Raw genomic sequence first — 22,225 nt, 5'->3', positions numbered from 1 at the left:
TTTAAAATTAGAAAAACACTTTTAAATCTAGTTTTTAAGTATCTTATTTTAGGATAAAAGCAGGAGTGATGACAGTTGAAGGAGAGATGACTAGGCCTGGGACAGTTCGTTTCGTAGTTTATTTCACCAGCCACTTTATTATGTACACCTTGCTAGTACAAGGTTGGACCCTTTGCCTTCAGAACTGCCTTAATTATTCATGGCATAGATTCAACAATGTGCTGGAAATATTCCTCAGAGGTTTTGGTCCATATTGACATGATATCATCACACAGTTGCTGCAGATTTATCGTCTGCTCATCCATGATGCGAATCTCCCATTCCTTCACATCCCAAAGCTGCTCTATTGGACTGAGATCTGGAGACTGTGGAGGCCATTGAGTTTAGTTAACTCACTGTCATGTTCAAGAAACCAAGAGATTATTTGAGCTTTGTGACATGGAGAGTTATCCTGCTGGAAGTGGCCATCAGAAGATGGTTCACTGTGGTCATAAAGGGATGGAGATGATCAGCAACAATACTCAGGTAGGCTGTGGCGTTTAAATGATTCTCAATTGGTACTAAGGGGCCCAAAGTGTGCCAAGAAAATACCCCACCCCACTACACCACCAGCAGCCTGACCCTTGATTCAAGACAGGACGGATCCACGCTTTCATGTTGATTACGCCAAATTCTGATCCTACCATCTGAATGTCTCTGCAGAAATCCAGATTCATCAGACCAGGCAACATTTTTCCAATCTTCCATTGTCTGATTTTGTTGAGCCTCGGTTTCCAGTTCTCATCTGACAGGAGTGGTGTGTGTCTTCTGCTTCTGTAGCTCATCTGCTTCAAGGTTCGACATGTTGATCCTTCAGAGATGCTCTCCTGCAGACCTCAGTTGTAACAAGTGGTTATTTGAGTTACTGTTGCCTTTCATCCAGCTCGAATCAGTCTGACCATTCTCCTCTGACCTCTGGCATCAACAAGGCATTGCCAATGTTGAAAAGAGTTGTGCTGCTTAATATTTTTGTGTATTTTTTATGTATACCGTAGGCTACATATTGTCACATGCCACGGTGTAACCAGAAACGGGCATTAAGAAAGTAAATAGGTCATTCATATTGACTTTTGAATTTGAATTTGTTCATATGACAGAGTTTCACTTTCACAAACACTCACATTTTTCCTTTGCATTTGGAAACCAGTGCTGTTTAGGCTGCGAGAGACAGTCCAGCAGGAAGACACATCCATCCAGTTGAAGCCTTCATTGGTTGACTACACTGCTTCAGAGAGCCATTTGAGCCCGACAGGTAGTCGGACAGAAGACGAGCCTCAGAGAGCGGGCGAGATGACAGGAGCATATGTTTAAGCGGACACTTCAGTGACTCCCACAGCCCCGGTGCCACTCAGGCCAGAGGGCATTGTTCTCAGAAGTAAGATCAAAGCCAGGGCTCTGTATCAGTATGGATCTTTAAAGAGACGAGCTCCTCTACGCTGTTTGTTTACAGAGGGAGGAGTTTCCTCCTGGGATTTCTGACATGCATTTGAACTGCCTATCACGTCAAGTGCCGAAAGCCAACTGCACAGTTGCATTTTGGGCAGACGGGATATAAACCCAAACACTGTGGTCTTACTGACCTCAAACATAGACAGGATGTGGAAGGAAGGACGTAGTTTGTATGTGCGACTATTTGTGACTTTTAAATACTGTATGAAGTGGCCTACATCAACTTTATAAGAAGTGGATAGAGAGAGGGGTCTGTGCTAAGTAATCGTGTGGGAAGAAACCCATTTAGAAGTCATGCAAAAGCAGTTTGACACTGACATCTGTCACCATCTTTCTGTACTTACTTATCATGCACTGACAGAATTAAGATGCCTGAATCTAAAGCCTTAAAGGTACACTTAATTTACTCTCCCATATAATTTCAAACTATGATTAATGTTTGTTTTTCTATAGAATACAAAAAAAAGAAGAAGAAAAAAAAGATTGTACATAATTCAGAATTATGTACAGAAAAGTCATTTCTAATGTTACAAAGGTTTTCTATATCAAATATATGCTGGTCTTTTGAACTTTCTATTCATCAAATAATCCTGAAATGACATGTATCACAGTTTCCACAAAAATATTAGGCACAACTGTTTTCAACATTGATAATAATAATAAATGTTTCTTGAGCAGCAAATCATCATATTAGAATGATTTCTGAAGGATCATGTGACATGGAAGACTGAAGTAATGATGCTGAGAATTCAGCTTTGATCACATGAATAAATTACATTTTACAATATATGAACATAGAAAATTGTTATGCAAAATTATAATAATATTTCGCAATATTCCTGTATTTTGATCAAATTAATGCAGCCTAAGTAAGCATAAGAGACTTCTTTCAAAAAACCTCACTGACTTTGAACGGTAGTGTGTAATGATTAATAATGACACAATTTTCCCTTTTTTTCTTTTCACTATTCTTATAACAAAAGCCTTCTAAGTAAACTGAATCAGTAGCTACATAATTTTTTTTTTTTTGGTTGTTTGCTCTATTATATATATATATATTTGTGTGTGTGTGTGTGTGTGTGTGTGTGTGTGTGTGTGTGTGTGTGTGTGTGTGTGTGTGTGTGTGTATGTACATATTATATAAACACAAACTTTGTTAGATGCGATTAATCGTTAATCGTTATATATTATATATATATATATATTAGAACTAGTTGGTAACAATGGAACTTGCGACAATAGCTGGCTAACAATGCTTTTGGAAAACACATCCCTGAAAGGTTTAAACTAGTAAATATACACAGGCTAATAATGAATTACAAAGTAAAAAAGTCACCCATTCAGACATCATTACTCTCGGTCATATCACAACCCCTCAGCTAAAAGATACACCTCAGTGCATGCGACCATCGTTGTAATTTACAGAGAATTCATTGACTTACGGTCAGAAAAGATGATGGCTATTAGTAATAACAGCCAAAAAAAAAAACATTTAATCTGAAGATGTTCAACAAAGAGACTTCAATGTGATTTGATTGTAATAAATAGAATGAAAAGGCATATTATTTATATACAGTATGTGTTTGGTCACAGCCTGCACTATAATTCTAATTTGTTATAGTGTTAGACATTGAAGGTAAGAAACGGTATTCACAGGATTCAAAGCAAAGAGAAAATGACCCTTTAAAATAAACCACTTTTTTGCTGATGTACCTTTAAGGCTTCAAAGCAAATTAGCTCTATTATGATTGGCTAATCTCTGCTTACTGACAGTCACACTGTTGTTCATCATGCCAGGCCAAGATGCTGAATAGGCTACTGAATAGGCACTGATATGTGAACGTGGGCGGTCATACTGTATGTTCACATGCTCATGGTTGTCAAGGCAATACTCTCCCGGGTTTTGTGGCTTATTTTCCATAAAAGATCTGTGAGGACGGAGCTTTGCATTTTGAATGTCAGAGGACGTCTACACACTACATCAAACTGTTATATTTCAAAAGAGCAAAGAAAATCCTATTTTCCATGAGATGTCCTCTTTAACAAGCGCCTCAAAGCTCCTGGTTTTAACCCCAGAGGCGATTTTTGGATTTTAGCCTTAAGACGGTTCAGCCCCATAACAGAATATGAGATGATGTGGGATTCTTAGAGGACACACTTGTGAATCGTCCATATTCGACCAGGCTGACTTTTTACCTTCCAGCACAGCCATGAAAAATGGTGCAGAGGAAACTGGCAGCTCAAACTCTTCCTCCTCCTCCTCCTCCTCACTCTGCACCTAAGATGAGTATATCTGATCTAGAGAGAGTAATACACTCCTCTCCCACTGTGCCGCCCACTCTCCCTCTCACACAAGAGATGCTACATTTTAATAACTGGGAAACGGAGAGAAAGAGAGAGCGAGCAGGAGGAGGCCTGGAGCGTTGGCGGTGAACTGCATTTTCTTCATGCGAGACCTGCTTTTAGAGTCTCTCTGTACAGAGTATATTTATGAAAATTTCTGCCTCAAAATGCAGCGAGACACATAAGCGCTACCCTGAGATGATAAGAACGAAAGCCGGGGAATGACAAGAGGCGAGTAAAACAGAGAAACCCACTTACTGAGGGACGTGCAGTGAACTAGGTCACCACTCTGTTAAATATGCAAGAATAACTGCAAGGAACACACACATTCTGAAACATCATTCATTCAGGGAGTGTAAAATCTGATTTATAAAAATAGCTAAACCTTCCTTTCCCTGCAGCACATTACATATGCCCAGATGTCTGACCTGAAGGTACACCATCAAATGCAAAACCCATCAAATGATGTGCAAATGTTTTTGCTCAGATGATACTCTTTCAAAGCTGAGGAGATTTAATGGAGTTCTCAGTTGTGTTTTAAAAGGGGTCCTATTATGCTTTTTTACATTTTCAACTTTCTTTAATGTGTAATGCTGCTGTTTGAGCATGAAAAAGGTCTGCAAAATTCGAAAGAGTCACTCGAAAGAGAGTTATTCTGTATATCAGTGCGCACTGTTTCTAAACTCCCTGAAACTCCCTGAAAACTATGTTTTCTTCCGGGAACGAGCACGTCACAATTTCCCTCATTTAAATAATTTATGCCCAAGGCATAAGCAAAATAAAGGGGCGGGTCCTGGTTGAGTTAGTTAGTAGTGTTGAAACACACGGTTATGGTAAGGGGCGTGTCACACGACCAATCACAACACACTGATCCAGCTGACCAATCAGAGCACATTGTGCTATTCAGAAGGAGGCGCTTCGTAGAGACAGGAACTAAACAGAGTGTTACTGACAGACTGGGAAGAGAGGTGCTGCAACAATGGAGAATATGGGAAAAAGAATGTGTTTTTGATCATTCAAGCATGAAAACATATTCGAGTAGACAACAAAAACAAAATCAAGACTTAAAGGGCCTAACAGGTCAAATTCAAAATGTCCTTAAGCTTTTGACATATAAGAGGACATCATACTATAAGAATATCCTGTAAGTTGTTAGTCCAAAAACAGCTTTTATTCAAACCAAGCCCAAAGAACGACTCGTTTTGGAATGTGCCTATTTATAACGTCATAGATATTTGAAAGACCTGCCTCTGCAACTCATCATTCATCATTGCAACTTTGATGTAATATAGTGGCGTGTTAGTGAGATGACGAGGAGAGAACAGTGATACAGGATCACTGGACTAAAAATAACATCACCTTCCAAAGGATCCTAATGCAATGTGGTTATTTATTTTTAACAATGTCAAAGTCAACAATATATGTTGAGCATTATTTATTTGTATTCGGTACATTTCACTGTGGATTCTTTGGTAGATCAGTCGCAATTCGGCACAGGCTTTGCAAACAGACTTTTACGATATGCACTTGACAGTATGCAACAACATGTAATTAACTGTGTTCATTCTAATGCCTGATCTGTGACCAGTGATTTCTGATATGTAATGATTCATGTACAGTCATATGTTCTTTGTCTATTTGTCAGAAAATCAAACCAGTGACTAAACGGTCAACTTCACATTGTTTCTCTTAGTAGGATGAAAATAATATGTTATTTAAACTGTGATTAAATTATATATAGAAAGCAATCTAAGAATGCTCCCTTTTCAATCGATGGAGCTGTCAATCAAACAGCGCAAGTTTTTCAGTGACTGAGTTCTGGACGCTCGCCAAAACTCCCGTTATAATCAACGAATCTCTTATTTACATTGTGTTTGCACTGTTAGTTATGATGAAAGCATTTGTTAGTGGGTAGAAATCGAGTTCCAATGACGAGATCACTGCATTCATGCTCAACATGTCTGTGACCACATGCTACATGCTCATCACGACAACCTTTCATGCCACGATCCAAATATTATGCTATAGACCTAAATACTAATGCTACAATCAACACTTTTCACAATAAATTAACCTTGAGAGCTGAAATAGTAAAAAAGCTTTCAAGGGAGTTCCACGTGTAATACTTGGGTATTTCAAAGATGTCAACCAATCACAGCAGTGGGCGTTTCCACTGAAGTCACAGCAGACACGCCCCTTCAAACAGAGCGTTCAAATCAGAGGCTAAAATCAGGGTAGGAAAAAATGCCTTTTATTTCTAAATTATGAACATTTTTGATGTAATCAAACTAACATTATAAGTGCACCCCAGAATGCATTATAAAATAATAAAATAATGCAGTTCATGACCCCTTTAAGTATCACCTTTATCTAAGACTATCCTCCTACAACTCTTTAGGACACATATGAGATAATTGCTGACAAAGTAAATACAGAGATACAGAGCTATATATTAGGGTAGCATAGCATTTAAATGTAGAAGAATCTGATAAACAATATTGAATATACTGAAATCATATTGTATCTTGAAAAATTGTAGCACCATTTGAGATTGAACAAGATGAGAACACAAATGAGAACTTTGTTTACCCTCACTGGTATATCCAAGAAACCATATAGCGATATAAGTCGCAATGAACGTAGCATCAGATCTTTTCTTACCTATTGTAAGATACATCCTAGTGAAACGGATTAAAGGAAAGAAAATGAAAGTAGTGCAGAGACTTGTTTCTATCCACCATTTGTTGATTGGATGGAGGCAGATTGAATGAGAGCAGTTTATTGTAAGAAAGGGGCAGGGTTTAAATTGAACTAAATGATTGGAGAAGTCCAGCATACGTCAGTAGAGAGAAGACTGACATTTTAATGGAAGGATCGAGTTATGGCACTTTTATTAAAAATTACGAGGTCATTTTTAATGAAACATGCATGGATGACTAAATAATATTATATATATTATATAATAAATAAATAAATATTTTTTTTTCTAAGGCATGTTTATAAAAGCTTCTTAAATGTCCTAATTAAACTAAGGCTGAATCCTAGCTTAATCTAAACCCTATCTGTGAAACCAGGCCTAAAGTTTGGTTATAAAGCTATGCTGCATATTCCACAAATTACCTTCCCTAAAAATAATATGCAACCATTTAATTACAGTATATCTCTGTAGGGTACATTTGGGCTCTGCTTTGTCTTTTCACCTTCCTGCAATAACAGGATGTAATTATCAATATCAAGTAGGCAGCATGCTGTAGATGAACAGGCTTTGAAAACCGAGATGCATGGTTACTAGGCAACCAAATGTGAGATTCCTATATCATTAACAGCCAAAACAAAGTTCTGAAAGAAAAAAAAAAAAAAAAAAAAAAAAAAATGGACAGTGACCGTGAGATGAATACAGATCTAGAGAGGGAATTTAGCTTGAGGAACAAACAAAATGGAGCACTGAAACAGGCATATAAGATCAGCTAGATCTGTAGCGTTCATCAATCCAGGAGGAAACAGACTAATTTATTGTCAAATTATACATATGGTAAACCTTCAGGTATGATGAAAAAAGAATAAGTAAATATTATAGAGACATATAGAGCTATTAAAATAGGTGTGGATATATAATGAATAACTAAATGTGGAAGAATCTGATTAGGAATATTTGAGTTCATACTGAAATAGTACCTTTGAGCACAATTTGATTTCAGTTATTTTTTCATTTTAGTTTAATTAAAGTAATTTAGGTTATATGTATATATATATATATATATATATATATATATATATCTCTCTCTCTCTCTCTCTCTCTCTCTCTATATATATATATATATATATATATTTCTATTCAGCTTCTATTTCAGTTTTAGTATTTAAAGTAGTACTTACAGTACTTCAGTTTAACTTATTTTCAGTAAGTTGCAAAGGCAAAATTTCTTTTTTGCTTTTTTTAAGTTTCTAGGTGCTTTCACGCCATATCATTATTACCATAATTATGAGATTACGGTTTGTAAAAAGCATTCACGTCCTAGTACAACTAATAATTACAATTTGTAAACTGGTAATTTTCTGAGAGTTCTGGCCATCTGTACCACCTGACCACTGCAGATTCATATTGGCATTTATAGTGTTGACACAAAAATGCATAATTCGGAGTGAAAGGACGTGAACAGCTCCTAGTAGAACGTGACGTGTTGTCATCTTGTAATTATGGTAATTACAGTATTTAATTAAAGTTTTTCATCTTTATTTAAATTAACAAAAACAATTTGAAATAGCTTTAATTAACAATCACAATACTGACCCTAATGTCTCAAGTTCTGATAAAGAATTAAAAAAAGATGAAAGTAGCTGAAAGGGTCAACCTATGATTCCGATATTTTATTTCATAGAATGATAGTGCTGGTAAAAGGCTTCAGGTGTAGTTGTAGTTGGCCAAATGCAGTTTTGTGACTTCACCTGCTAGCACTTGGTTAAATGTTTGTAATTGTAAGTTGATTAAATCTTTTTGTATTGCCAGCACCAATCAGTCAGCAGCTGTACGGTTCAATCATTTTCAATTTCAGTAACTGTGTAATGTTCTGAAACAGCTAAACTGACGGCCGCTCCAACTCAGCAATCTATCTTTTATTGGAAACTCCTGCAAAGACCAGCAAAAAGAACAGCTTTCAAGCTTTTACATCTATGAGAAGGCAATACCTCGACTTTGCAGTGAGAAGTTTCTTTCTTTTTGCTTCTCTTGGTTCCTTCTACTGCTCATTGAGAAACATGGCCATGTTTTATGCATATAACTTGAATAATTTAAAAAGGCATTTTAAAAAACCATTCAATGTCACTTCGGGGAGCCAAGTTGTTACCAAATTCTTGTGCATGTTCAGATTATCCAAAGAAATTGTGCACAGAACATGTCGTGCTTTAAGTTTTAAAAAGCTATTTTTTTTTTGTTCCTCTAAATTTCTTGCGATGCAAAACAAATATGCGACTTGAGGCATGCAAACAACACTAAGGTTTATAAATGAGGTCTGGAACCTTCTGAACAATTTCATCACCAACAACAAAAAAAGCCCCCCAGAGTGGCCTGCATGATCCTGAAGCCATCGAGAACAGTTAGCTACCGGAGGGCGGCAATTTAGCAGTTATCTAAATCATATGCTCGGTAAGAGCTCCAAATGGGCGAATAAGAAATGGATGAGTCAGTCAAATAATGAGCGCTGCTTAATGCAGGTAAGGAAAGTCCTGCAGAGTCTTGAGCAGTAATGACATCTCCCTGATTCAACCAAACGTCCAATCACGCAAGAAATCCTGACAGAGAAAGCCTTGTTAGGCCTCAAGAACTGAATGATCCCCAGATAGCATATATCAGGGCCTAATCTGGGCCAGCTATGGCACATATACTGTAGCTCAGTTCTGGCAGCAGCAAAGGTCATATGGGTTGTATCTGCCCAACACACATCAAGCCGGTTTTAGTGGGAGTTGTGGCTTGCTGTGTGTGGCCCAGATGTGGCCCATGTGACCTTTGCCGCTGCCAGAACTGAGCCATACGTGCCATAGTTGGCCCAGATGAGGCCCGGATATGTATGCTATTGCCAGCCACAGTCAGGTTGAGGCATCGCCGTCATTCCATGTGGTATGTGGGCCAGAAGAATGTGGGAGATGTGGGCCACAACTGGGCCAGATGTCATTTGCTATCTGGGTCTCACCGAACAGCTCATCTCCCAAGAAAAAATGAATCAAGTTCAAAATGTTCAAAGTAGATGCACAAAGTTGATTCTTGTGCACAGTCATGAAACCAAGAGAAGTGCTACAGATTTTCATGACAACAGCAAAGTTTGATTCATAAGAAAAGAATTCGGAGAAAAGATTCTCCCGTATTTTACCTTGCTATCCCGCTATCATCCCGTTAAAATATTTTCCTGTATTTCTCCCGTATTTTTTGTAATTTTTCTATAAAAAAATTAACCGTTGTTATGGTCATGCTCCATTGTTTGAGCGTCAGGAACGCATCTTTACGTTTAAAAGCGGCACTGATCAATCTTAAACTGGCAAATCAAAGTTGGTTTGACATTCCAGATCAAATCTGGATCTTCTACCTGGAGCTTTAGGAACAACATCTTGTTGTTGTAGCTGTCAAATCCAAACAGAGAACCTTCGATCATGTGAATCACTTGTTATATTGCATGCTTAATTGCAAAGCTTTGCCCACCTATGCTGTTGATGATACACTGAATCTTTTGTATTCCGTGAACGGGGTAAAGACTTCAATCTCAGATTATAATAACATAAAAATATGGTTTCATAAACTATGTCTAGCTGAAATTGGGCTAAAAGTCTGAATTGACCCACGCTGGCTCAATGGTAAAAAATGCCTGTGGCAACATTTCTGCAAAATAACATTACGTTGCTTCTAAGCGACACTTTCAAGTCCAGTGAGTTGTGCTAAAAGCTTGTTTAATTTTATCAGCAACAGATGCATGAGAATCTGCCAACGTTGTTGTTTCGCTGCAGTTTGAAATTAAATGTATGGTGAGTGGTGCTAAAAGGTTAATGCTCTATATATGGCGTTTGGAAATAACAAACCACCCACATTAAACTGTACCCTAAACATAACCGATAGAGTTAACAAAAGGAAACATGAGATAAAATGCATTTGTTAAAGCAACCATGCCATTCAGGTCTTTTTATAGTGCTTCATGGGACTCGTATCCAACCGAGCAAGTTTACTATTTCAGAAAAGCCATCCATATGGAGCTGGTTATGTCATGCAAACATCAATATGTTTTAGTTTACAAATCATCCACTATGGTAAAAAGCGTTGTACAAGGAACCGCATGAAATGATAATAACTGATAATCTGCCCCTCATAATTTGTAGAAAAGGAATAACATTTGTTGGTGTTTTACTGCCACTAGTGTTCATTTCATCTGGAAACTACATCTTTAGAGTTCTGTTAGGATAGGAAATAAGATAGAAACAACAACAACTGTATGCTAAAATGTAACATACATCTTAATTCTGCGGGCAAACCAGAGGTTGGAAACAGGAGTAATCAAATTATATTATAATATTGACAAATAAGACACAAAAATGCATAAAAATACATTTATACTATAAAGTTGGCTTGATATTTTAGGAAGAGGGTCTCTCACATTGGTGATCATCATATTTAGGGGCATCAAAAAGTCTGAAAACCCCTGTACAAGAGCAATAGGGCGACTGAACAGTCAACAGTCCCTGCTCAGTAACCCTAGTCAATCTGGGTTCGATTTGCGACTGCAAATGCTTGCTTGTGGTCAGAGGGACGTCATGAGAAGCCTGTGTGCCAACTCAGCGGTAATGTATTCCGGCTTGAGAGTGTGTGCTTTCTGAGCCAGGCAGAGGGGCGAGACAGATTGACAGAGACAATGAGTGCAAAAGAGGACTGTCCATTCCAAACAGTGGATTCGTTTGGGTAATTGGACCGTGCATTAGAGAGGGGCCGCCTGCCCTTAATTGCTACAGACATCTATTACTGCGCAGCAACGTGTATTATTTCAAAAGGCCTGGGCTTTGGAACAAGAGCAGTGAGTGAGAGAGAGAAAAAAAGGGGGAAGAGTGTCTGTTGGTGGCTACAAGGACTTGACGCTAGAGGTCTCAGCTAATATGTTCTGTTCCGGAATGTTCTGGAATCCGTGGAAAGAATCTTGATGTGCTGTATTTATCAATTACACTTCAAAGTTGCTTTATGATTTCAACACAACATTCATCCAGAAGGTTCATTTGGAGCAAGTTCAATTTAAAGGGGACATATCATGAAAATCTGACTTTTTCTGTGTTTAAGTGGTGTAATCGGGTCCCCGGTGCATCAACCAACCCAGAAAACGTGAAAAGTGACAACCCAGTAACTTTGTTTTGGTAAGCCTTTCTCTGAAAGCATGTTAAAAAAGAAGCCGATTAGATTTCTACGTCAGAAGGGGATCTTATTATAATATTACCGCCCATTAATCTGCAGGTTTCCACCCAAGGCGCCACCATTTGGTTTTCGCAAGCGACAAAATAGTGTAACTAGTTCTAACGCAAAAATTTGTGAAAGTAGTCGCTGCACAGACGAGCACACAACACTCTTTGACGTCACAGCTATTAAAAGTCTGTCTTATAAGACCTCAGGGAACTGTGTCAACTTGTGTAAATGTTAAACATGAATCAATGTAACTCCACAACAACTACATACATGTATCCACTAACCATTCAGTCCAGGTTCAGTCTAAAAGTTACAACCTCTTCCTGAGTCTCTCTGTAAGGGTGCACTCCGCTACTGGTTATTTCTGAGATTTTGGATGAGTGAGATTACTCACGTGTTTTGTTATTCCTGGTGTATCCGAAGCTCGTGTAAAGAATCGGCCCTCTTCTGAATGGGGGCGCGGAGCAGCATTTAAAGGGACACACACAAAAACGGCGCGTTTTTGATCACACCCAAAAAGGGGCAAATTTGACAAGCTATAATAAGTTATCTGGGGGGTATTTTGAGCTGAAATTTCACAGACACATTCTGGGGACATCATAGATTTATATTACCTCTTGTGAAAAGGGGCATAATATGCCACCTTTAAAGGTCTCAAACCCCTTATTGACTTACTTCCAGGCCACCTTAAAAAAGAGAGTGGTCACTATTGTACTCGAAAAACTCATATCGGTCATCTACTCTCTCTCTCTCTGTGTGTGAACCCACTGCAGAGACTGACTGCCACTAACCAGTGAACACACACCAGCAGCACTGGCATGAGTTTAGTCTCATTGCTGCTGACACTGCACACCTGCACGGCCCCAGAGACACTGGGGGAGAGAAGAGAAGGAAGGAGAACTTCCTTATAGAAGCGTATCCCATCTAATTTAAAACTAGGCCACTGCAGATACATAGACGAATGGTCGCCATGATGTCTGAAAAAAGAAACTGTCCCTCTGACTTACATCAAATATAGGCTGGGCTAATGATAGAGCTACAGTAGCGGGGCTAAAGGCTCAGCTTCTGTCCCAGGCTGGCACACACTGACCCTGCCTGTTTTAGGAGAAGTTTAGAACTGGCGAAACTTTAAAGCATTTTCTAGTAGGCTATCCTTTAAAGGGAGGCATCACATTGTTTACAAGGCAAAGAATGATAATGTCAGAGAAACAATAGGCTACATAAACTAAACCACTGGACCACAGGGATGTGCGATATATTGGAGACTATATAGACCATAGTCTGGCTTTAGTTTTAAATTAAATTAAATTAAATTAAATTAAATTAAATTAAATTAAATTAAATTAAATTAAATTAAATTAAATTAAATTAAATTAAATTAAATTATGATACACTTTTTCTACTGATTATGATTTTAGTGGTAAAGTTATATCTGAATTAATATTATAATAATAATTAGATAAAAGGTTTTAAATCAAGTACATTTGGAGCATTAATCATATTAAGCTACAGTGGAAAGTGTGCAGGTTCCTTGTAGCTACAATGAAAAAGACAAAAAAGTCCCAGTTTTAATCTGATCATTTTCAGTATGCTACAGGAGAGCCCTGTTTGATTGCCTGGTTTAAACTATAGGTCGATTGATATGGATTTTCGAAGATATCACCGATAGTGTTCGCAATTATTAGAAAATGATCATTATATTATTAGAATTATTGCAATTATTAGAATTGTTGCACAAATACAATAAACAAATATTATTAGAATTATTGCAATTATTAGAATTGTTGCACAAATACAATAAACAAATGAAGATGGAGAATGGGAGCTCCTGTGTATCTACAGTCTCAGCACTGTCAAAATAAAAGTCCCACTTATGACACTTACCAGCAAAAGAGAAAAAACATATCAGCTGATGCCGTTATTTAAAAAAACAATGCGATATTGAAATATTGGAGATATATATTGTTTGACCACTAGTTTAAAGTGCCTAGTTTAAAGTTTTTAAATACCTTCCATGTAGTGAGTAATATAGCTGTTATGTAAAAGATGAGCACTAGCAGGGTTGTTCCTAATGGAGTGAAAGATTATGACAATTATAGAGGCCCCACAAAATCCAGCAGTTATACTATACACAGGCTCTTGTTCTGTAAGTAATTATAATATTTGTATTAGTTGAATGTCTGAGATTTGAATGAAAACCACAAAAACATGCAATTTGGTAAAATAAGTTTGTCAAATATCTGCTCCTCTCCCCTCCCTAAAAATGGTTTAGTCTAGACCAATCACAACAGACTGGGCCATCTGAGCAATCAGAGCAGAGTAGACCAATCACAACAGACTGGGCCATCTGAGCAATCAGAGCAGAGTAGACCAATCACAACAGACTGGGCCATCTGAGCAGAGCAGACCAATCATAATCTCTGAATCTTGTTGGCGTACAAGCATTTTTGGGCTGTTTGAACCGCTTATACAATCTCTTTAGTGCAAGTCCAGAGCGGAGGGCAATCCTTAAAAGACTGCTCCCTTCAACGCTTGTCCGAGACCAGGTGGGATGCACGCATAACTGCAGTTAAACCTTTTGCAAACCACTTGCCATCAATTATAGAAGCTCTGGACACCATCCCTGCTAAGTGCAGTTTAACCAATGAAGCCAGGTCAGAGGCCAGTGGTCTAAAACTTCATGTCCACTTCATGACTTCGAAAAAGATCAGATTCGCCAAGCTTGCCAGTTATAAGTGAGCAAATATGTGTGTATTTTGCCTTTGCTGATGTTCAGTAAAAACCTTTATTTGCATTTAATGTTATCTGTTTTGTTATTTTGTGAGAAATCCCTGTTAGGTTACATTCGGGCCTCCAAGCTCATATCTTCTAGTATATGATATGGGCGGAGGGTGGTTGGGGCCGACATTAATATCTTTTCACGCACATTATATATTTACAAACTTTTATGTTAGATGCGATTAATCGCGATAAATTGATTTGACAGCACTAATTGTAATACTATAATAATCGCGATAATTCACATCTAACAAAAGTTTGTGAGTGTGTGTGTATATATATATATACACACATTATATATTTACAAACTTTCATATTAGATGTGATTAATCGCGATTAATTGATTTGACAGCACTAATTGTAATACTATAATAATCGTGATTAATCTCATCTTACATAAACGTTTGTGTATATATATGTGTAAATATACATTATATATTTACAAACTTTTATATTAGATGAGATTAATCATGATTAAAGGTGAACTAAGTAACTTTTTTACCTTAACTGAACAGCTTCGGAGTCATTGGAATGGTTATATTACTTATTTCGGGTTGAATGGTGGTCGTTTCGCACCCCCCTGGTGCCCGTGAGCGGAAAATTCGCACTTGCAACTTTGAGACGGCGGGCCGCCGGCAGCCGCGGCAGGAAGTATCGCGTGATATCAGGTCTCGCGATGTAAACAATTGCTTTACGGCCAAAAGAAATCTGCTCAAATACTGTCATTATTGCGCTCCCTCACGCTGTCCGAACCCGAATGAAGAAGACGTTTTAAAGAATGTCCCATCTGCTTTGATGTCGTTGATCTAATAGCCTCTGGTGTCTGAGAATCACCAAAGAGTTTTTACAACAGTGTTGTCAAATATCTATTCCGAAGCTGTGGGGGGAGCTCTAGAGAGAAACCTGCGAGCAAAAAGCGAGAATACAGCGAAGAAATCCCGAAGCTACTGAGTGCTGCTTTAATCGATATGACATCACTAATTATATATACACCACTCACTAATTATTGCTCTCTAGGGTAGAATAGATAGATCATATAGGAGTTTGGTATATATATATATACACACACACACACACACATATATATATATATATATATATATATATATATATATATGTGTGTGTGTGTGTGTGTGTATATAGTACATACATACAAGTATTCCCCTGCAACATGTGGGCACTCACTGTTGTGTGGGCACGTTTGTAACGCGGGGCCATTAATCAACATACACACTGTTCAACATCTCTCTGCTGACGGCGAAAAACACACACAGCTCCATAAGCACTTCCGACGTACTGTTCCCAGTAAAACCAAGCTGGCAATCTGAAGGAAGAGGGAGGCTGCCATACTTCCCGAGAGAGAAAACACTAGAGGCATGGTGCACGACCCCACCAAAAACCCCCACAAACACTCACTGCCACAAAAACATGAATGAGAAGACTATAAATATAGTTTCAATGAGAACACAGAGAAGGTTCACAAATACTGGCCCTTGAGCTAGACAAACATAAATACACACACAGAGCAGCGGGTAGTCGTTTTCATTCAGAGAGGGCAAGAGGAAATGTGATTTACAAATGATGACAAATTAAAACAGTAGGGAGGGTGGGTGACACAGCTATAAAAGCATCTGGACAAATGTCAAATACATAAAGGGATGCGAATTATTGCAGGATGACAGCATCACAGTACAGTGTGATAAATTTGTTGCTCTGGCTTCAAGCATGACTCGTCCAAACAGAATTTGATCTGAATTACAATAATTCTGTTTAAAAGTTTCAGATCGGTAAGATTAGTTTAATGTTTTGAAAGACGTTTCTTGTTCACCAAGGCTGATTTTACTTGATTAAAAAAAGAGAAAAAACAGTAATATTGTGAAATATGATTACTTATTTAAATAACTGTTTTTGGTTACACTTTATTTTAAGGTGACGTAGTTATATTGTACTTACTCAAATAAGTACTGAGTAATATTAATTAACTACATATACTTATAGAGTTACAGTTAGGGTTCATTTTAGGATTAGTTACTTGTAATGCATAATTTACTGTTATTACTATAGTAAATACATGAAGTAATGTAACTACGTCACATTAAAATAAAGTGTTACCCTGTTTTCTATTTGAATAATGTTCCTGTGATGTTAAAGCTGAATTTTCAGCATCATTACTAATTTGCAGCTCAAAAGACTTGATAAAATATTGTGGAAAAAATATTAATACAATATTTTTTTCAGGATTATTTAACTTTTGATTAATGTAATGTGTCCTTATTAAATTAAAAGATTAAAATTATCATCATTCATTTAATAAAAAAATAATAACAAAAAAATACTTAGCCTAAACTTTTAAACTGTACTGTTTATAATCTGTTTAATGTTGGTTTCACTTTTTAACTCAAGTGTTAAATAATGGGAGACATATCATTCATAAGTTAATAAATAATTGTTATTTTAAGTTTACCTTCATCAAATTCCGAATAAAAACAGAAATACATCAAAATGGCTCAAATGCTTCAAATATCCCGTGCCATGCACATAAAACATTTGAGAATAAAGCAGCGTTTCCATCCCATGTGTTTTTAAGTGAACAAAATAGACAAAAATGGAAGCCGCTGCAATCGGGGAAGCCATTGTGGCTCTTTATTGCTACATCATATACGAGAGATGAAATGCAATAAACACTGACATGTTATCTGTTATTTGGATGCTGTTGTTGTTTGTGAATGCAATCGTGTGAGACGCTTCTGGGAGGGAAATAAACCAAATCTTTCTGATGGCAGACTCTGGCTCAGGCATCTCAGAAGGATCAAACCAACATTTGAGATGCTGCGATGCGATTGGTCCACTGGTTAGTCCAGTTATCCAATCACATCCATTGTTGAGGCTAAATCAAAAAAAGGATTTATTCCATAAATGTGTTTTTCTCGCATGTCTTCTTATTGGATAAAAAATGGATCCGTAAAATTGAAGTACATTTTTTTTATGTGCATTTTTTTTTTTATTTATGCTCATTTTAGCGTCTCTTTCCATGCGCATAAAAAAGTGAGCGTTGCATGATAAAATAAAGGGAGATCTGAATGCACGTCAGCGGAGCGAAGACAGTCATCACAGGAAGAATAAGATATAACATTATGATTAAAATTTTAGCACTTTTTTATCACATAAAAATATATAAACCATTCGCAATGAGATCAGTAACACAGATGAATAAAATAAAGTCTAATTTGATCTCATGCTGACTTTAATTTGTTTAAGTAGCAAGCAAAAGTAAAATGGTGTTGATAATGGCTAACATATGTCAGTGACGTACCAAAAGACATCGGACATCTCTTACACTGCATTACCTCTGTAAGACTGTCAAGGTCACGAACACAGTTTCTAAGTGTCACTCTCAGCTGATATGGGGAGATGCGACTCTGTACTCCTGACAGGAACATGCAAATCTATTTTCCAAAGCAAACATCAATCCAACATGCCCTTTCCGGCCCTGGAACATATTATTAATGAGTCAGGACACTGTGTTGTTCAGGAAACATGTTGTTTCTCATTACCGCACGGCTATACAGACAGAATGCCACCGTGGGCCGCTGCCACAGTTCCCTGGACATTACCAAGGAAAGGTAGGGAATACTAATGCAGAGCTTACGCACAAATACACACACACACACACACACACACATACACAATCAGATGCCCTGAGCAAAGCTGGAAATGGTTTTGGGGAGCTGGGCTTGCCATTTTCCACTGGCCTGCTGATGCCAGCCAGAGGCGGTAAAAGAGAACCGACCCTACTAGCCCACCCACTGAGAACGCATCTGAAATGATGACCCACAACATCACGCTGGCATAACCACCCAGCAAGGAGCTGCCTGATAGCGATGCACACCTTCTGGCCCCATGCAACGCCTTGTGCACGACAAGCCCTCCTTATCAGGTGAGAAGAGAGGGGCGAGCGAAAGGTCAAGCGTCGCACACCCACTCCAGCGTAAACAGGATAAACGTGGCAACCACATCAACCTTTCCAAAACAAACTTCTTTTTTGCAATCCGCAATGCATACTGCATTATAAGTTCTGTGTGCGGGGAAATTCAAAGCTATGCATTCTGAAGCAACGATGACCTTCTCCATCACTGACAGATCTTGCTGATGTACTGCACCCAACTCCTCCTTTTTTTCTTCTTTTTTTCTCTCCCTCTCTTTAAGAGATCAGTGTGCAATGAAAACATTGCGCCTTTCACATTTTCCCACTCATCCGCATCCATCCACTGCATCAGCTGGCACTGGAGACATGTCATTCTCCTCATTCAAATCAACGTGTGCTGATACAGCAGTGCTACATAAAGCTGCGTTTGATGGAAATGCATCCGGGAGGCTCGTGCATGAGGGGGGTGTTGTGTCAGTGCCATGGGGAACCTCCGAGAAGCATTTTTTTTTTTTTTGCTGGAAGAACTGCCTCTGCAGTGAACCCGTTACGCACAAGGCACGGATGCACAACCTTTAATTAGCTATGCCTTTATAATAACGCATGGGTATGATAATGAATAAAGCTATTTTCAGATGCATTGCGCAATCAAGATGACGCTATTAGCAGTAGTGATGGCTCAGACCAGCATTTGGGTGTTTAAATATGCATTTAGCTTTATATTAAGAAACAGTGAAAGTTTGAATGGGAAAATATAGCCTATGTGAATAGGAAGCTACTGCAGCTAAGGATGGTTCCCCATTCTTTTCTGTAAATAAATGATAATGATAGAAAAAAAACTTCCGTCACGCAGTAAAATGATCGTATTTAAGATCATAGCTCTCACCTGCCAACAGTCTGGTTGGCGAGCTGTCGCATCCGATTGAATTGCTTCTTCATTTTTGTATCTTTTTTTTTCTGCGTTAAAACCTCGAGCGCAAAACAATCCGCATTTCTCTCAAAATAAAGAGACGTAATCCGGTGCGAACATCCCCGTTATTCCCATCACACGCCCTCATGGCAAACCGAAAGAGGGTGGAAATGTCCTAAGATGCGTGTTTCAGTGCATGTTTGCGCTGCTGCTCGGCTGAGATGCTGCTGGGCGATTCTCGCATCGGCGAACTGACAGCAGCGGAACGACGCGAGCGCGGTGCAGCATGGGAAATGTAGTCTTATTACACACGATCCATGTGCGGAGCGTTTGTTTTTTTATTTATTTATTTTTATGCTGGACAGTATGCAGTGGAGCTAATAGCGTTTAGTCTGTACTGCAGTGCAATTCATTGGTAGCATAAATAATGCTTGTAGTCAATAATACACTGTGTAAACAATGCTTGGATTCAAAAGGGTCTTACAATATAGGTTATTGTAGCCTATATGATACAGCTTTCATAGGCTAGCTTACTTAAACGCCAGGTAAAGAGGCAAGTCATGTTTTTAAATTGGAGCAGCAATGTTTTTAACCGTGGTTTGTGAAATTCTGCTTCAGAGCAGGTTTCGCATCGCTTTTGTCGCGGTTAACTCTAAATACAGTGTATCCTAGCAACAGACAACCAGGTTCTTACCTCATTAAATATTCATGAAGTTTGTAGGCCTAGTAGCAGCAACTTTCCCGTTGTGTTTAAAGTCTCCATGTCTGAGGAAAATGTCGGACAATGAGTGCACATCAGCACATAATATTTATTTTAAAAAACACATTTTATAAACACAAATCTAGAACACAGTAAAAAAATTGCTGCCTTAAAAATTAAGTACAGTAGGCTACAATCAACTTGGATGTTTAAGTCTTTACAACTTAACTTTACATTAAACTAACTTAAAAATGAACTGAACCTTGAAACATATATGAAAAAAGCTTAAAATTGCTTAACTTATTTTGTTGAGTTAAAGCAATGTAAAAACATAGGCCTATGTTGTCATAACTAGGCTTATTGATCACATAATGTTTTACAGTGAATAGTTAAAATTATTACCATTATTTATTTGTTTGTTTGTTTGCTTAAGCAGATTCTGACCTTTTTCAGATTAAAGGCACACAATATCATACATTTATGGTATAATACTACACAGTGTTGCGATATTAAGCATAATCTGTTCAAAAATCTTGGATGTAAACACACCTATTCAACGCATTAAGTGGAGTGATGAAGATAGCTACCCTTTTTTCTCCTCTTTTTAGCTGTTTGTATCAGATATGGTTGGCTACAATTTTGCAGAAGAACAAGAATTAAAACAGGTCGCTGGATTTGTCCAGTCAGTGCTGTTGACCTTAAATATGCAAATAAGGTCGTTAATGCTGTAACCCGGGATTAAATAGCCTATGATGAGCGGGGAAAAACATGTAGACCTTACAGATAACCCAGGGTATCAAAATGCTGTAAAAAATCCATAGCCTATCTAAAGAACCAGCGGAAGAAAGAAAGAAAAATATACACTTTACAAAATATGAACACTCGATATTAGTTTTGCTTTGTGTTATTTCCACTGGGAGCTGAACAAATACTAGATATGGTTTTGAGAATGTTATTAATTTCCACTGGGACCTGAGCATGAGCGGAACTCCGGGGCTTTATGAAGATAACAGTGCCATCGTGTGGCTGCATTCGTGTAGTTTGACTTGCATGATAAGGGTTTTCCACAGACCCACAGTCCTGACAGCCAGAAACTGCATTATTTACAGTGGAAATCATGTAGCGGGGCATGTAGCCTATTCATGCAACCATGCCAAGTTTATACTCTCATTATTAAAAAAAAATTATTAAAGATAAATCCAAAGATGCTTTACAGAGCATGAGAAAACAATTAAACTGTTCAAATGAAGATGGGGAGGACGAGAAATCAAACTTGTTAGATGTAGGCCTACATATAAGAGAATTCTGAGCCAAATAGTTTTAAAATAGAGAGGCGTTGAAATGGTGATGACAGGCTACCACATGGTCTCATTTTGACAAAAGGCTAAGATGATTGTGATTCACACATCTAACACAACAGAAATGTATTTTATTATTTGACAGATGCTTTTAATCCAGTTCTATGCACCTACAGTCGTGAAGCAGCATGAGGTTAAAGAAATGAAATGGTTTGACAACTTAATTTCCTGTGGTGACATGCTGGAAACAGAATGTTGGTGCTGTACACATCCTATTTCTGAAATAGCTTTTAATAATATAAAAAACGCCACTTTTGCTGGTTGATTACAGGAAAGAAGATCTATAAAACCTGGTGAAATCTATCCGTTAGCATTCCCATTAATAACAGTTGCTTTGCCTCTCATCACTGCACTGTTTTCCATTCTAATCTGTCCTTTTTACTATTGACACTTGTATGTGTAACTGATTCAAATGCAGATTTGCTCACAGGAATCATCGGGGTCCAAGCAACAATGACTCTTGTGGACAATAAGATGTTGCGGTTGAAATGTGTCTTTTCAAATACAGTGCATGCATAATTAATGTGCAAGTCAATATTCTGATAATAGTTTTATTCCCCAAGCACATGTTTACAGTTCCAAACCACATCAATCTTACTAACTACTATTCATTTTGTATATAAAAAATTATAAGTGATATATAATTGTTAACGAGGGCTGGAAGTGAAAAAACAAACAAACCATGCCTTATATACAGATGTGCATTATGCTGTACAGCGAAATGCTCATATGATCAGCAGGGCCAAAAAAAAAAAAAGGTCGAGAAGAAAAGACGCAAGTTAACTGCAAAAGACTTCAA

The 22,225-nt window shown here is 37.8% G+C and overlaps 1 protein-coding gene across 1 annotated transcript in view; it reads right to left on the bottom strand.

Moving 5' to 3' along the window:
* The window catches only part of arhgap44a (Rho GTPase activating protein 44a), a gene marked incomplete at both ends in the record, with an annotated part of 60,644 nt that extends 41,247 nt beyond the window's left edge, over positions 1-19,397 (bottom strand). The window contains one exon of the mRNA XM_081364900.1: positions 19,345-19,397. Within this exon, the coding sequence (XP_081221026.1) occupies positions 19,345-19,397 (53 nt within the window). The remainder of the gene's footprint in view (positions 1-19,344) is intronic.
* Positions 19,398-22,225: the final 2,828 nt, after the last annotated feature.

Source organism: Scardinius erythrophthalmus (assembly GCF_964197995.2).
Source record: "Scardinius erythrophthalmus genome assembly, chromosome: 1".
In the NCBI taxonomy this organism is placed as follows: Eukaryota; Metazoa; Chordata; class Actinopteri; order Cypriniformes; family Leuciscidae; genus Scardinius; species Scardinius erythrophthalmus.
Note: the sequence above shows the minus strand (reverse complement) of the source record. Positions and strands in the feature narration are given on the sequence as shown.